This window comes from Oncorhynchus mykiss, chromosome 15 (assembly GCF_057628025.1).
Source record: "Oncorhynchus mykiss isolate SJ-2025 chromosome 15, ASM5762802v1, whole genome shotgun sequence".
NCBI classification, from domain to species: Eukaryota; Metazoa; Chordata; class Actinopteri; order Salmoniformes; family Salmonidae; genus Oncorhynchus; species Oncorhynchus mykiss.
In genome coordinates this window covers 17,014,548-17,031,389 of record NC_143036.1, presented here as the reverse complement: position 1 = coordinate 17,031,389, position 16,842 = coordinate 17,014,548, and the positions used below count along the sequence as shown (strand labels likewise).

The window sequence follows — 16,842 nt, the reverse complement described above, 5'->3', positions numbered from 1 at the left end:
GGTGCGTCAATAGACTCTTAAGGATTTTACCCATATTACACGTTTGAAAAACTGAACCAAACCATATAAAGGGGATACCTAGTCAGTTGCGCAACTGAATGCATTCAACCCAAAATGTGTCTTCTTCTGAATCAGAGAGGAGCATGGGGCTGCCTTAATCAACGTCCATGTCTGCGGCTCCTGTTGTTGTTGGGGGTTAACTGCCTTGCTCAAGGGCAGAACGGCAGATTTTTCCACCTTACCTGCTCGGTTATTGGCCCAATGCTCTTAACCGCCAGGCTACCTGCCGATTTTGAATAATGCAATAATTCACAAGCATGTGCAGACATAAAGGGTTTATTTTCTCGTCTGTATGCTGCTACACTCATTACATTTTAGCTTCAGGACAAAAGCACTAACAGCATGTTGCTAACAGCATGTCTTCATCAAGTAACGTTAGCCTATAAAAAATTAACAGTTAGGCCTACTACCCCTCTCATACGAATATAAAAGTACAGTAAGCCTAATTTACAACATTACAGCAAGTCAGGCTTCATTTTATCAATGCCTTGCAAATCATTCAGCCTATATGTGGTAAAATCCAATTGGAACTGAAAAAGTTGGTATAGTATATAAGTGAATTCACTGGGGAGTTGCAACAAGCTGTTTTATATAAAAGGTTATACCTGCCACCCCCAAAAATGTATACATTGAAATGCGTCATGATTTGTGGACGCATGTACAATTAATCTGTGCCTTAGTCTGATCAACTGCAGCCTATAACAACCACAGCTGCAGGTAGCCTAAATTCCTTCTGATCCGATCTGGGCCTGGTCAGGGGAAACAAAGCAATAACATAATGTATTTATAGCCTAAAATATGTACTTATAGACTAATATAAGCACATTTATTTGTGTTCTGAGAAAATGTGAATGTGGTCAAATTTGGTTTATATTCAAACTTTGAGTGATTACATAGGCCTTTTGAATCCAATGACTGAATGGAATTAATAATTCAACACAATAGTGATGACATACTGTACCAACAACTTTTTAATTACAGATGCAAAGGTCTACATGTAAGTTTTACAATATAATTCATACACTATCTATACAAAAGTATGTGGACACCACTTCAAATTAGTGCATTCGGGTATTTCAGCCACACCCGTTTATACAGGTGTATAAAATCGAGCAAACAGGCATGTAATCTGATTAGACAAACATTGGCCGTAGAATGACCTTACTGAAGAGCTTAGTGACTTTCAACGTGCCACCGTCATAGGATGACACCTTTCCAACACGTCAGTTCATCAAATGTACGCCTTTGCTAGAGTAGCCCCGGTCAACTGTAAGTGCTGTTATATGTGAAGTGGAAATGTCTAGGAGCAACAACGGCTCAGCCGCGGAGTGGTAGGCCGCACAAGCTTACAGAATGGGACCGCCGAGTGCTGAAGTGCATAGCACGTAAAATTAATCTGTCCTCGTTTGCAACACTCACTACCGTGTTCCAAACTGCCCCTGAAAGCAACATCACCACAATAACTGTTCATCGGGGATGTTTGCATTTCAAATTAGGGAGGTGTTAAACAATGGAAGTGTTCATGAATTTCCCTGCAAAAAAGCAGAGAACCATTTACACAGGTTATGTGATCTGTGAAAATGCCTGAATCATGACTAGGTCTTTAGGTGTATTCTAATTTGCAGTGTTTTTTTTTTTATCCCCTATGCTTTTCAGATGTACGAAAAAGCAGGCAAAAAGAAGCAGGCATGTTAAATGAATGGGATTTTGGTCTAAGGGATATCTCTCTCCGTCTCTCTGTCTTTCTCTCTCCATCCATCCCCATTTTGCTCTCTCTCTCTCTCTCTCTCTCTCTCTCTCTCTCTCTCTCTCTCTCTCTCTCTCTCTCTCTCTCTCTCTCTCTCTCTCTCTCTCTCTCTCGCTCTTTACGAATGCACGAACATCATGTGGTCCTGGCTTGGCGCTGTCGTCTCGTTGCTGAATCAAACAGCTTGGATCGTGGTAGGTGCTGTGTCACACAAGCAGCCACAGTTTACGTCTGTGCAATTTTAATGCGGCATCCACTCAGGACAGCATAGTGACTGTGCGAACGTACTTGCGAGACGCACCATTCAGAGAGAGACGCGCTACTTTATTTTTACCGACTTGACCTCGGGATATGATACAGAGCTGTTGCCAGGTTTTGAACAACTATTGCGCACGAATATATTGGATTTATTGTCGTGTGGAATAAAGACGCATATTTGAAAATGAACCCGCCGTGCGCGCGCTGTGGGAAAATTGTCTATCCGACAGAGAAAGTCAACTGCCTTGATAAGGTCAGATCACAATTTTAGGCAGTTGTCTATATCAGAATTGACTGCGCTGTATTTCAGGAGTCTGTTGGTAGATTTTTAAACTTCGATTCAAACTTATCTTTGGCCACATAGCCTGATGTCACAAAAGAGTGAGTGCACTGCTACACACAAGACCAGATTATGCCAAAGTTTATAGGTGTATTATAGTAGCCTATCTATTGTAGCATACACTCTAAGAAAAAATCGTTCCAACAGGGTTCTTTGGCTTTCCCAATTGAATAACCCTTTTGGGTTCTTCAAGGGGTTCTCCTATGGGGACAGCCAAACAACCCTTTTAGCTTATGATAGGTTATAGATAGAAAAAAAAGTTGCGATGAGTGTAGGCCTATGAATCATATTGATATGACAAGGGGACAGAATAGCCTGCAAGTTTAGCCTTTATCCTCTGAAGGACATAGGCTATTCAGATTTGCTCAATATGGAATGACTGTGGAATTTTCTTGAGTGTGATCTTTTCTTTTCACTAGATCAAAATATGAATGCTGATTTATGGTGGAATATAATACTACTAGTTCATGATCATTTAATAGTGCCTTTGTATTATTGATGTCTAAATCAGACCTAGGTCTATACTAGGCTACAATTACTACTACTACTACAGGTTAATTGTAAAAAGGTAACTTAGAAGTGAGCATCTTATGTCTGCTAAACCAACGCTGTAGCCTTTATCTTGACCACTCGGCCCTGGGCCCTGCGTTTCCTGCAGGCCTACCCATTATCTAAACCACAAACCCTGGTCCTGCTTTATGGCCATATGGTATCAATGTGGCCCACTTTCTAAGGACATCACACATTACATCACATCATGCATATGCAATCAAACGGAACACACCATGGACATTGACTACTTTCTGTCACCTATCCAAGCAAATCTGTGGCCGAAACGCCAGTGGACAGTTGTAGCACAGGCGTATCTGCAAACAAATGCATGGCCTATTGTACAGCTCTGACACCTGTCACATATAGAGGCATATTCTTAGTTAAATTATTTGCTCAATTTGGAATCAGCAATTACCTCAGGGCAATTCCCGGAGGAGATGGCTGCCGTTTTACGGGTGCCTAACCAATTCTGCTATTGTGTGTTTTTTCACGTTATTTGTAACTTATTTTGTACGTAATGTTTCTGCCATTTCTGCCACCGTCTGTTATGACCGAAAATAGCTTCTGGATATCAGAACAGTGATTACTCACCTCGTACTGGATGAAGATTTTTTCTTTAACGAGTCGGACGCAAAGGATTTAGTTCAGACACCCAAATAATTCTCATGAAGAAGAGACAGAGATATCAGGGACATACAGTTGAAGTCAGAAGGTTACATACACCTTAGCCAATTACATTTAAACTCAGTTTTTCACAATCCCTGACATTTAATCCTAGTAAAAATTCCCTGTCTTAGGTCAGTTAGGATCACCACTTTATTTTAAGAATGTGAAATGTCAGAATAATAGTAGAGAGAATTATTTACTTCAGCTTTTATTTATTTCATCATATTCCCAGTGGGTCAGAAGTTTACATACACTCAATTAGTATTTGGTAGCATTGCCTTTAAATTGTTTAACTTGGGTCAAATATTTTGGGTAGCCTTCCACAAGCTTCCCACAATAAGTTGGGGGAATTTTGTCCCATTCCTCCTGACAGAGCTGGTGTAACTGAGCCAGGTTTGTTGGCCTCCTTGCTCACACACCCTTTTTCAGTTCTGCCCACAAATGTTCTATAGGTTTGAGGTCAGGGCTTTGTGATGGCCACTCCAATACCTTGACTTTGTTTTCCTTAAGCCATTTTGCCACAACTTTAGAAGTATGTTTGTGGTCATTGTCCATTTGGAAGACCCATTTGCGACCAAGCTTTAACTTCCTGACTGATGTCTTGAGATTTTGCTTCAATATATCCACATAATTTTCCTGCCTCGTGATGCCATCTATTTTGTGAAGTGCACCAAAAGCACCCCCACAACATGATGATGCCACCCCCGTGCTTCACGGTTGGGATGGTGTTCTTCAGCTTGTAAGCGTCCCCCTTTTTCCTCCAAACATAATGATGGTTATTATGGCCAAACAGTTATATTTTTGTTTCATCAGACCAGAGGACATTTCTCCAAAAAGTACGATCTTTGTCCCCATGTGCAGTTGCAAACCGTATTCTGTCTTTTTTATGGCAGTTTTGAAGCAATGGCTTCTTCCTTGCTGAGTGGCCTTTCAGGTTATGTTGATATAGGACTCATTTTACTGTGGATATAGATACTTTTGTACCTGTTTCCTCCAGCATCTTCACAAGGTCCTTTGCTGTTGCTCTGGGATTGATTTGCACTTTTCTCACCAAAGTACGTTCATCTCTAGGAGACAGAATGTGTCTCCTTCCTGAGCGGTATGACGGCGCGTGGTCCCATCGTGTTTATACTTGCGTACTATTGTTTGTACAGATGAATGTGGTACCTTCAGGTGTTTGGAAATTGCTCCCAAGGATGACCAAACCTGTGGAGGTCTACAATTTTTTTTCTGAGGTCTTGGGCTGATTTCTTTTGAGTTTCCCATGATGTCAAGCAAAGAGGCACTGAGTTTGAAGGTAGGCCTTGAAATACATCCACAGGTACACCTCCTATTGACTCAAATTATGTCAATTAGCCTATCAGAAGCTTCTAAAGCCATGACATCATTGTCTGGAATTTTCCAAGCTGTTTAAAGACACAGTCAACTTAGTGTATATAAACTTCTGACCCACTGGAATTGTGATACAGTGAATTATAAGTGAAATAATCTGTCTGTAAACAATTTTTGAAAAAATTACTTGTGTTTTGCACAAAGTAGATGTCCTAACCGACTTGCCCAAACTATAGTTTGTTAACCATAAATTTGTGGAGTGATTGAAAAACAAGCTTTAATGACTCCAACCTAACTGTATCTAAACGTCCGACTTCAACTGTAGGTCGGGTGTATGTAAGGATCCGACGGCAAGTGGGTAATCTGCCTCTACCATCAGTCCTATTTGCCAACCTACAATCATTAAATAACAAAATGGACGAGCTGCGATTACGAATTTCCTACCAACGAGACATTAAAAACTGTAATATCTTATGTTTCACAGAGTCATGGCTGAACGATGACATGGATAGCATACAATTTGCGGGGTTTTTGCTGCATCTGCAAGATTATCTGTGTATATTTGTAAACAACAGCTTGTGCATGAAATCTAATATTAACGAAGTCTCGAGCTTTTGCTTGCCTGAGTTAAAGTATCTCATCATAAGCAGTAGACCACACTATTTATCAAGAGTTTTCTTCAATATTTTTGTAGCTGTCTATTTACCACCACAAACCGGTGCTGGCGCTAAGACGGCACTCAATGAGCTGTATAAGGCCATAAGAAAACAGAAAATGCTCATTCAGAGGTGGCGCTCCTAGTGTTCGGGGACTTTAATGCAGGGAACTTAAATCGGGTTTCTCTAATTTCTAACAGCATGTTAAATGTGCAAGCAGAGGGGGGAAAAAAACTCTCTAGACCAACTTTACTTCACACACAGAGTTGCGTACAAAGCTCTCCCTTGCCCTCCATTTGGCAAATCTTACCATAATTCTATTTTCCTGATTCCTGTTTCCAAGCAAAAACTAAAGCAGGAAGCACTAGTGACTCGCTCAATACAGAAGTGGTCAGATGATGCAGATACCAAGCTACAGGACTGTTTTTCTAGCACAGACTGGAATATATTCTGGGATTCTTCCGATGGCATTGAGGAGTACACCACATCAGTCACTGGCTTCATCAATAAGTGTATCAATTACGTGGTCCCCACAGTGACCATACGTACATACCCCAACCAGAAGCCATGGTTAAAAGGCAACATCTGCATTGAGCGCTGCCACTTTCAAGGAGCAGGACTCTCTATGCCTTCTGACGAACCATCAAACAGGCAAAGTGACAATACAGGACTGAGATTGAATTGTACTACACCGGCTCTGACGCTCGTCGGATGTGGCAGGGCTTGCAAACTATTACAGACTACAAATGGAAGCACAGCCGCGAGCTGCCCAGTGACTCAAGCCTACCAGAAAATCTAAATTACTTCTACACTCATTTCAAAACAAGCAAGAATGAAGCATGCATGAGAGCATCAGCTGTTCCAGACAACTGTATGATCACGCTCTCCGTAGCAGATGTGAGTAAGTCCTTTAAATAGGTCAACATTCACAAGGTCGCAGGGCCAGACGAATTACCAGGACATGTACTCCAAGCATGCACTATGCACTGACCAACTGGCAAGTGCCTTCACTGACATTTTCAATCTGTAATACCAACACGTTTCAAGCAGACCACCAAAGTCCCTGTGCCCAAGAACACTAAGGTAACCTGCCTAAATGACTACCGACCCGTAGCACTCACATATGTAGCCATGAAGTGCTTTGAAAGGCTGGCCATGGCTCACATCAAAACCTTTTTTCCCAGAAACCCTAGACCCCATTCAATTTACATACCGCCCCAAAAGATCCACAGATGATGCAATCTCTATTGCACTCCACACTGCCCTTTCCCACCAGGACAAAAGGAACACCTACGTGAGAATGCTATTAATTGACTATAGCTCAGCTTTCAACACCATAGTGACCTCAAAGCTCATCACTAAGCTAAGGAACCTGGGACTAAACACCTCCCTCTGCAACTGAATCCTGGACTTCCTGACGGGCCACCCCCCAGGGGGTAAGAGTAGGTCACAACACATCAGCCATGCCGATCCTCAACACGGGGGCCCATCAGGGGTGCGTGCTCAGCCCCCTTCTGTACTCCCTGTTCACCTATGACTGCATGGCCAGGAACGACAACAACACCTTCATTAAGTTTGCTGACGACTCAACAGTAGCCCTGATCATCCGACAACGATGAGACAACCAGTAGGGAAGAGGTCAGAGACCTGGCTATGTGGTGCCAGGATAACAACCTCTCCCTCAACGTGATCAAGACAAAGGTAATGATTGTGGGCTACAGGAAAAGGAGGACCGAGCACGCCCCCATTCTCATCGAAGGGGCTGTAGTGGAGCAGATTGAGAGCTTCAGGTTCCTTGGTGTCCACATCACCAACAAACTATCATGGTCCAAACACACCAAGACAGTCGTGAAGAGGGCACGACAAAGCTTATTCCCCCTCAGGAGATTGAAAATATTTGGCATGGGTCCTCAGATCCTCAAAATGTTCTACAGCTGCACCGAGAGCATCCTGCCTGACTGGTTTTATCACTGCCTGGTCCGGCAACTGCTCGGCCTCCGACCGCAAGGCACTACAGAGGGTAATGTGTATGGCCCATTTCATCACTGGGGCCAAGCTTCCTGCCACCCAGGACCTCTCTACCAGGCGGTGTCAGAGGAAGGCCCTAAAAATTGTCAAAGACTCCAGCCACCCTAGTCATAGACTGTTCTCTCTGCTACTGCACGACAAGCGGTACCGGAGCACCAAGTCGAGGTCCAAAAGGCTTCTTAACAGCTTTTACCCCCAAGCCATAAGACTCCAGAACAGCTAATCAATTGTCTACCCGGACTATTTGCATTGTCCCCTCCACACACACCTTATTTTATGCTGCTGCTTCTCTGTTTATTATCTATGCATAGTCACTTTACCTCAACCTACATGTACATATTACCTCAATTACCTTGACTAACCTGTGCCCTGCACATTGACTCTGTAGCGGTACCCCCTGTAAATATCCTCGCTACTGTTATTTTACTGCTGCTCTTTAATTCTTTATTTGTAATTTTTTAAAATGTTTCTAACTTTTTAAAAAACTTAAACAATGCAGTTAAGAAAAATAATTGTTAAGGGCTTGTAAGTAAGCGTTTCACTGTTCACCTGTTGTATTCGGCACGTTTGATTTGTTTTGATACGGTAACCTTTGTTGAATTCAGAAACCTTTCTTATTTTCTTAATTGTTTAGAATCACTTCTCTTGGTTGTGGTCATAGAAATCTGGAATATTAGTTATGTCTCGGATGCCTTTCAACTAATGAAGGCACTTATTCATTCACAATTCTCAAATTTGAGCACCAGCAGAAGGCCAAACTGAATTGAAATATAATTTGTGTTTTCCTTTCCAGAATTGGCATAAAGGATGCTTCCACTGCGAGGTGTGTAAGATGACCCTGAACATGAAGAACTACAAAGGCTACGATAAGAAGCCCTACTGCAATGCGTGAGTACATTTGTTGCTTCAGTTATTTATATGCTTTGGTTTTAGGGCTTAAGTCAGTGGTCTCAAACAGTTTTGTTGATGAAGTGGCAGAAGTAGGGTATGAGCAGTGGGCATTAATGGGCAATGCATTTATAGTGGAGGTGATTTGGAATCCCGCTCTTGTGATAAGGTGGACCTGCCTGATACTATTTCGCTCTTGGCCATGAGGATATCTTCTTGGTCTAATGGTTAAGTTGTTGGGCTGGTGTGCGCGAGACCCAGGTTCGATTCCCACCAGTTCCACATGAACATAGAAAAAGGGAGTTGAGTCCAGAGGGGAATTTCCTGACAAGACAGTGTTAGAGTACAGGAGAGGTCTGTCCTCGTCTCCAAAGCCTGGTTAATCTACTAGTAATGTCAGGCTTGTTACATCTGAAACACACTCATAACATCCAGATGTGTCTGGAAAATCTTTCAGATGAGAAATCTGAAGTGTAGGCTGGAGACTGGCCTGATCCATAGAGCAACATGGCAAGTAGGGCCTTCTATAAGAGAGCACAACAAGTCTATTTCTGTCCCCCAGCATGAAAGCAGATGGAGGGCCAACGCTTTTGCCTGGTTTTCTGCTTTGCGTTTCTCTTTACTTCTCAGATAAACGGCCCTTGGTTTATTAGAGGCTCTTGCAGTAGCGCACAGAAGATTAATTCACGTGGACGGACACACGCACGTACACGCGTGTACACACACACACACACACACACACACACACACACACACACACACACACACACACACACACACACACACACACACACACACTTACAGAAGTGCAATTACTGTCATTTACATTTAAGAGCACATGACATAATACATTATTCGTTCTATTTATACCGTGTTATTGTTGAATACTCTTTTCTGATTGGCTTGAAAGGCATTCTAGAGCGATCATTATTTCCCTATAACACACAGTGTATTTGCATGGTAGAATTTTATGGCTATAGTTCCTTTTTAAAAGTTTTATTAGAGCTGCTTTTGAAAGCAAAAGTCGAATTGAAAAAAGTTTTGTTAAGCAAGAACTGTTTGTGTGGTGAACAAGAGCTCGTTAGAGGTAACCAAGCACATGAGCTGTGGTTTATAAAAGAGATAATCAATCGGGGCTCTATGCGTTCTCTAGAAAATAATGCAACTCCATTGAAAGTCAGTTCCTCTCCGCTAGCGCATTGTGGAACACGCCTTCCACTCCGCTAGCGCATTGTGGAACACGCCTTCCACTCCGCTAGCGCGTTGTGGAACACGCCTTCCATTCCGCTAGCGCGTTGTGGAACATGCCTTCCACTCCGCTAGCGCGTTGTGGAACACGCCTTCCATTCCGCTAGCGCGTTGTGGAACACGCCTTCCACTCCGCTAGAGCGTTGTGGAACACGCCTTCCATTCCGCTAGCGCGTTGTGGAACATGCCTTCCATTCCGCTAGCGCGTTGTGGAACATGCCTTCCATTCCGCTAGCGCGTTATGGAACATGCCTTCCATTCCGCTAGCGCGTTGTGGAACATGCCTTCCATTCCGCTAGCGCGTTGTGGAACATGCCTTCCACTCCGCTAGCGCGTTGTGGAACATGCCTTCCATTCCGCTAGCGCGTTGTGGAACATGCCTTCCATTCCGCTAGCGCGTTGTGGAACATGCCTTCCATTCCGCTAGCGCGTTGTGGAACATGCCTTCCATTCCGCTAGCGCGTTGTGGAACATGCCTTCCATTCCGCTAGCGCGTTGTGGAACATGCCTTCCATTCCGCTAGCGCGTTGTGGAACATGCCTTCCATTCCGCTAGCGCGTTGTGGAACATGCCTTCCATTCCGCTAGCGCGTTGTGGAACACGCCTTCCATTCCGCTAGCGCGTTGTGGAACATGCCTTCCACTCCGCTAGCGCGTTGTGGAACACGCCTTCCATTCCGCTAGCGCGTTGTGGAACACGCCTTCCACTCCGCTAGCGCGTTGTGGAACACGCCTTCCATTCCGCTAGCGCGTTGTGGAACACGCCTTCCACTCCGCTAGAGCGTTGTGGAACACGCCTTCCATTCCGCTAGCGCGTTGTGGAACACGCCTTCCACTCCGCTAGCGCGTTGTGGAGCACGCCTTCCATTCCGCTAGCGCGTTGTGGAACATGCCTTCCACTCCGCTAGCGCGTTGTGGAACACGCCTTCCATTCCGCTAGCGCGTTGTGGAACACGCCTTCCACTCCGCTAGCACGTTGTGGAACACACCTTCCATTCCGCTAGCGCGTTGTGGAACACGCCTTCCACTCCTCTAGTGCGTTGTGGAACACGCCTTCCACTCCGCTAGAGCGTTGTGGAACACGCCTTCCACTCCGCTAGAGCGTTGTGGAACACGCCTTCCACTCCGCTAGCACTTTGTGGAACACGACTTCCAATCCGCTAGTTGTGGAACACGCTTTCCGGGCGTTGTGGATCCCGCCTTCCACTCCGCTAGCGCGTTGTGGAACACGCCTTCAACTCCGCTAGCGCATTGTGGAGCACGCCTTCAACTCCGCTAGCGCATTGTGGAACATGCCTTCAACTCCGCTAGCGCATTGTGGAACCCACCTTCAACTCCGCTAGCGCATTGTGGAACCCACCTTCCACGTAGTTCATTATTTTCCATAGAACACATAGCCCCTCTTATCCCTTACATAAACCACAGCTCATGTGCTTGGTTACCTCTACCGAGCTCTTGTTCAGATCTGCAGGGAAGGGGTGTGTGTAAACCCTCTTACCTGAACAAGTGTGGGTCCGTTCAAGGGTCTGATGCTAGTGTGGAAGTATAGTGCAGTTTGTTGAAGAGGAACACCTCCAGCATTTCAACAACACCATTTTAAAGTATATTTAATCTGCTGTCCTTGTGTTGTTATTGATAGGGTTTCAATGTAGCCTTCATTTGAACAATATATAAAGCATAGACACTATCTATTTTGCTGTATTATCAGCACACGCACACACACAGTAGAAATGCCCAAAAAATGTTTTCAGCAAATATCTTGTTTGTCTGTTGCATGCAGCTTCAACACATTTGTTTAGAGTAATCCCCAAGAAAAGACTGCATTATAAATGTATACAGGAAAGCCTACCGAAACACAGCCTCTAAGTCTACAAACAGAACACACTCTGTCCTACCCTTGTCACACACCCAATAGCATTTAATTAATGGCTCCTTTGGGTGAAAATGACCTCTGACCCCTTAGGGCCATAAAACCATTTCCTCTCACTGGCTAATAGACTTGTAGAATAGGCCACCTATTTCATTATGATACTACACCTCTCCATAGCCTCTAGAAGCCCTTAGTGTTCTGACTATATTCCCTATGTGGAATTTCCCAAATTCCTTAAGTGAAATTCAGTATCCCTGAAAGGAAGGTGTTCCCTAATGTGTTGGGGTGGTGCATTCTTTTAATTAAGCCCACCCCCACGGGTTCCAAACCTTGGGTCAGTTCCTCAAAGGTTCTTACAATAATCAATGTTCTTGGGACTTTCTTTCTCTCTCTCTCTCTCTCTCTCTCTCTCTCTCTCTCTCTCTCTCTCATGCTCCTCAATTGCCCCGTCTTTTTACAGTGGGAAGATGAAAGAGAAAATTGCGGAAGGATTAGAAAAGCACATTGTCAGCATTGTGCTGGGATTCAGGCCTTCCCAACATCAACATGCTCAACCCTCTTAGGATTCTGTGTGTTATTTAGTGCAATTCATTTTCAGTCCTGTGCTACCTTCATTTACACATTGGTAAATGAAGGAATTACACATTGGAAAGGAATGCTACTTAGCCTTTGACCTCCATGGTAAGCTTCTCTTCTGGAGTCTCAGGACAGAATCTACAAAGTTGCATTAATGGAAACTTTTCCCACCTCTGTGTCTATGTGCTGTATCATAAGAGAAAACAGGAAGACTTTTGGATTCTCCAGTATCTCCCTGTATACACACATATGTTGTCAGATTTTGGGTCATGATACAGTAATACAGTTGTAATAAACTCTCAAATCTTACAGATTGTGTCTTGCATTTACATTTTAGTCTTATACCGAGCGACGTACAGTCAGTCCTGGGGTGGTATGATGAATCAAGTGAGACCCTGGAGTCACTCTGTGCAGCGTTCACCTCCGCTTAAAGTGGCAATCAGCAGTAGAAACAATAACAAAGCGTACTCCCCACCCCTGTTTTGGTAAAAAGCTGAGGGATGGGGCTGGAGAAATGTAAACAATCTCAAATTCATAGACAGAGCTATGGATGCAACGACTGACCATCCATGATATAAAAATTATAGTTTTAACAATGTTTTGAGGCTATATAGTATGACAGTTAAACTAAGCTCGTGAGGCATTTCTAAGTTATGTTCTTCAAGAACCAATGGGTACATATTAGAGGTCGACCGATTATGATTTTTCAACGCCGATACCAATACCGATTATTGGAGGACCAAAAAAGCCAATACCGATTTAATCGGCTGATTATTTTTACATTTATTTGTAATAATGACAATTACAACAATACTGAATGAACACTTATTTTAACTTAATATAATACATCAATAAAATCAATTTAGCCTCAAGTAAATAATGAAACATGTTCAATTTGGTTTAAATAATGCAAAAACAAAGTGGTGGAGAAGAAAGTAAAAGTGCAATATGTGCCATGTAAGAAAGTTAACGTTTAAGTTCCTTGCTCAGAACATGAGAACATATGAAAGCTGGTGGTTCCTTTTAATATGAGTATTCAATATTCCCAGGTAAGAAGTTTTAGGTTGTAGTTATTATAGGAATTATAGGACTATTTCCCTCTATACCATTTGTATTTCATTAACCTTTGACTATTGGATGTTCTTATAGGCACTTTAGTATTGTGTAACAGTATAGCTTCCATCCCTCTCCTCGCTCCTCCCTGGGCTCGAACCAGCAACACAACGACAACAGCCACCATCGAAGCAGCGTTACCCATGCAGAGCAAGGGGAACAACTACTAGAAGGCTCAGAGCAAGTGACGTTTGAAACGCTATTAGCGTGCTAACTAGCTAGCCATTTCACTTCGGTTACACCAGCCTCATCTCGGGAGTTGATAGGCTTGAAGTCATAAACAGCGCAATGCTTGGCGCACAACGAAGAGCTGCTGGCAAAACGCACAAAAGTGCTGTTTGAATGAATGTTTACGCGCCTGCTTCTGCCTACCACCGCTCAGTCAGATACTTAGATATTTGTATGCTTGTATGCTCAGTCAGATTATATGCAACACAGGACACGCTAGATAATATCTAGTAATATCATCAACCATGTGTAGTTAACTAGTGATTATGATTGATTGTTTTTTATAAGATAAGTTTAATGCTAGCTAGCAACTTACCTTGGCTTACTGCATTTGCGTAATAGGCAGTCTCCTTGTGGAGTGCAACGAGAGAGAGGCAGGTCGTTATTGCGTTGGACTAGTTAACTGTAAAGTTGCAAGATTGGATCCCCCGAGCTGACAAGGTCAAAATCTGTCATTCTGCCCCTGAACAAGGCAGTTAACCCACTGTTCCTAGGCCGTCATTGAAAATAAGAATGTGTTCTTAACTGACTTGCCTAGTTAAATAAAGGTATAAAAATAATTATATCTTTTTTTTAAATCGGCAAATCGGCGCCCAAAAATAACTAATTAATCGGCCATTCTGATTCATCGGTCAACCTCTAGTACATATCATTAACTTATAAGTCCAAAAATGGATGCAACAACTGCAGATTGCCCCTTTTTAATAGACAATGCTTTGAGCTCACTGCAGGTCAAGGGAAAGCACACGGTCAATTATATGTCAGGGGAAGAGGGCATTTTTAATCTGCCATTCCTAGTTCTTTTTAAATAAACCTGTGTGACACTGTGCCCAGTTCATCACTAATATTTAAGCAGATTACTAATATTTAACTGCTTTTGTATTGCAGTGTAGAGGAAGGCTTATAGTCAGTCATGCCATTACCATCTTTTAAATACAATTTTCCTTAAAATATTTATATTCATATTTATTTTTCAGTTAGAATAATTAACAGTATGTTATCTAACGTCTGACAGCTCATTAGAAAGTGATGATGCAAAGATGTACCCCATTTCTGAGCCTTTCGTGTAGTGACATTTCGTAACGACTGCTATTGAGGGACTTGATAAATGCCCCAAAAGCTAAGTAGCATTTCAAATGCACAAGATAAGAGGACGTTTCATTGTACTCAACACATACAGGGGTTGACAATGTTCTTTTGTCTGACAGAGACAGAGACAACGTCATTTGTCATGCAGACAAGAAATATGAGGGAAACTTATGTAACTCTCTGACTAATCTTTTATGAGATGACCCAGAACTGAAAAGCTGTGAAAAGGCATAGATCTAAAGCAGAGTATATTTTATAGAATAAGAATGTTATGCATGAATAGTTGAGCAAACAAAAGAAAAGCCATTAGTTATGTGTTGCATCAAAGCATGTCATTTGATAAGCCTCTCTGTCACCAAGGTTTACCTGCTGTCTTAACACACAGGGTGCGTCTTAATAGTCAAATGCGCTGCATCTTCTCCTCATCTCCTTGCCTCTTCTACAGTAATATCAAAGAACGGGACAGGTGAAAGTGATTTCCAGGTCATTCAGTTCCATCGTTTTCTATATTGCTATCACCTAAACTGTCTTTTCAGATCAGTAAAGATTTCAAGTTTTATGATTATATTGTCATTTGCACAAGTAGGGGTGAAATGCCTTTCTTGCAAGTTATTTTCCCAACAATGCAATAATCAATATCAATATACAGTATAGTACAATAAAATCAAGTAAAGTAGGACAAAAAAAGACGGGAAATAGAAATAAGAAGAACACAAGACAAGTAAGTAAGCTATATACAGGGTCAGTTCCAGGGTCAGTACCAATACCATAATAAATATTGTAGCAGGCTCAAGGGAGTGGGGTTTCCACGTCACCAAGTTCCATAACAAACATGCACCAGGAGCACAACTAGAATGCGAATAGGGAGTTTAATAGGGATTTTGGTACACTGGGGAAGAAGGGAGAATTCACCAATTACTTCCCAGTCCACACGCCGTTCTCGTTGTCCGTTCCGTTCTCCAGGGGTAGTCCACACACTCGGGTCCTCAGCCAATCCGGTTCGGTGCACAAGGGGGGTAGTCCGACAGTCCAGGTCACAACGTGTAAGCACACAGATATTGTTCTCTCTTCTCCCACTCTTCATAACGCACTTTGTTCTCTCCTTACTCTGCCACTTTGTGCAGGCTGCTTCCTCCTTTATCTCCAAACATTCGCTGGTTAAACCTCTCTGGGATATGTGGGACGGTAGCGTCCCACCTGGCCAAAAGCCAGTGAAAATGCAGAGCGCCAAATTCAAATAAATTACTATAAAAATCTAACTTTCATTAAATCACACATGCAAGATACCAAATTAAAGCTACATTTGTTATAAATCCAGCCAACATGTCAGATTTCAAAAAGGCTTTTTGGCGAAAGCAAACGATGCTATTATCTGAGGATAGCACCATAGTACAAAGAGAGAGAAGCATATTTCAACCCTGCGGGCGCGACACAAAACGCAGAAATAAAAATATAATTCATGCCTTACCTTTGACGAGCTTCTTTTGTTGGCACTCCAATATGTCCCATAAACATCACAAATGGTCCTTTTGTTCGATTCATTCCGTCAATATATATCCAAAATGTCCATTGATTTGGCGCGTTCCAACTTGCGCAACGTGACTACAAAATATCTCAAAAGTTACATGTAAACTTTGCCAAAACATTTCAAACTACTTTTGTAATACAACTTTAGGTATTTGTTAACGTAAATAATCGATAAAATTGAAGACAGGATGATCTTCGTTCAATACAGGAGGAAAACAAACTGTAGCTAGCTTTCTGGTCATGCGCCTCTATCTAACAGTACACTTCAAGTTACCCTCGTTCTGGATGGCTGAACTTCTTCGTTACACAAAGGAAAAACCTCAACCAATTTCTAAAGACTGTTGACATACAGTGGAAGCGGTAGGAAAAGAGAGTGACCTCAAAAAACAAAATCTGAATAGTTTGTCCACGGGGTTTCCCTTGCTAAATAAGTTCTGTTATACTCACAGACATGATTAAAACAGTTTTAGAAACTTCAGAGTGTTTACTTCCAAATCTACTAATAGTATGCATATCTTATCTTCTGGGGATGAGTAGCAAAGCAGAGTGCTGCCCCCTATCCTAGAGAAGTTTTTGTTTTGTCACCAACACTAAGGGGCTGCACCACTCACTATTCGACTCTTCGATTATATCCGCTTCCAACATCGTTTTTACCTTGGTCCTGT

At 42.7% G+C, this 16,842-nt stretch overlaps 1 protein-coding gene across 1 annotated transcript in view; it reads left to right on the top strand.

Moving 5' to 3' along the window:
- Nucleotides 1–1,973: 1,973 nt before the first annotated feature.
- LOC149977407 (LIM zinc-binding domain-containing Nebulette-like) overlaps nt 1,974–16,842 on the top strand; it is a 49,520-nt gene continuing 34,651 nt past the window's right edge. The window contains exons 1-2 of the mRNA XM_090199396.1: nt 1,974–2,318; nt 8,433–8,527. Coding sequence (XP_090055522.1) covers nt 2,250–2,318; nt 8,433–8,527 — 164 coding nt within the window. The 5' untranslated portion in view covers nt 1,974–2,249. The remainder of the gene's footprint in view (nt 2,319–8,432; nt 8,528–16,842) is intronic.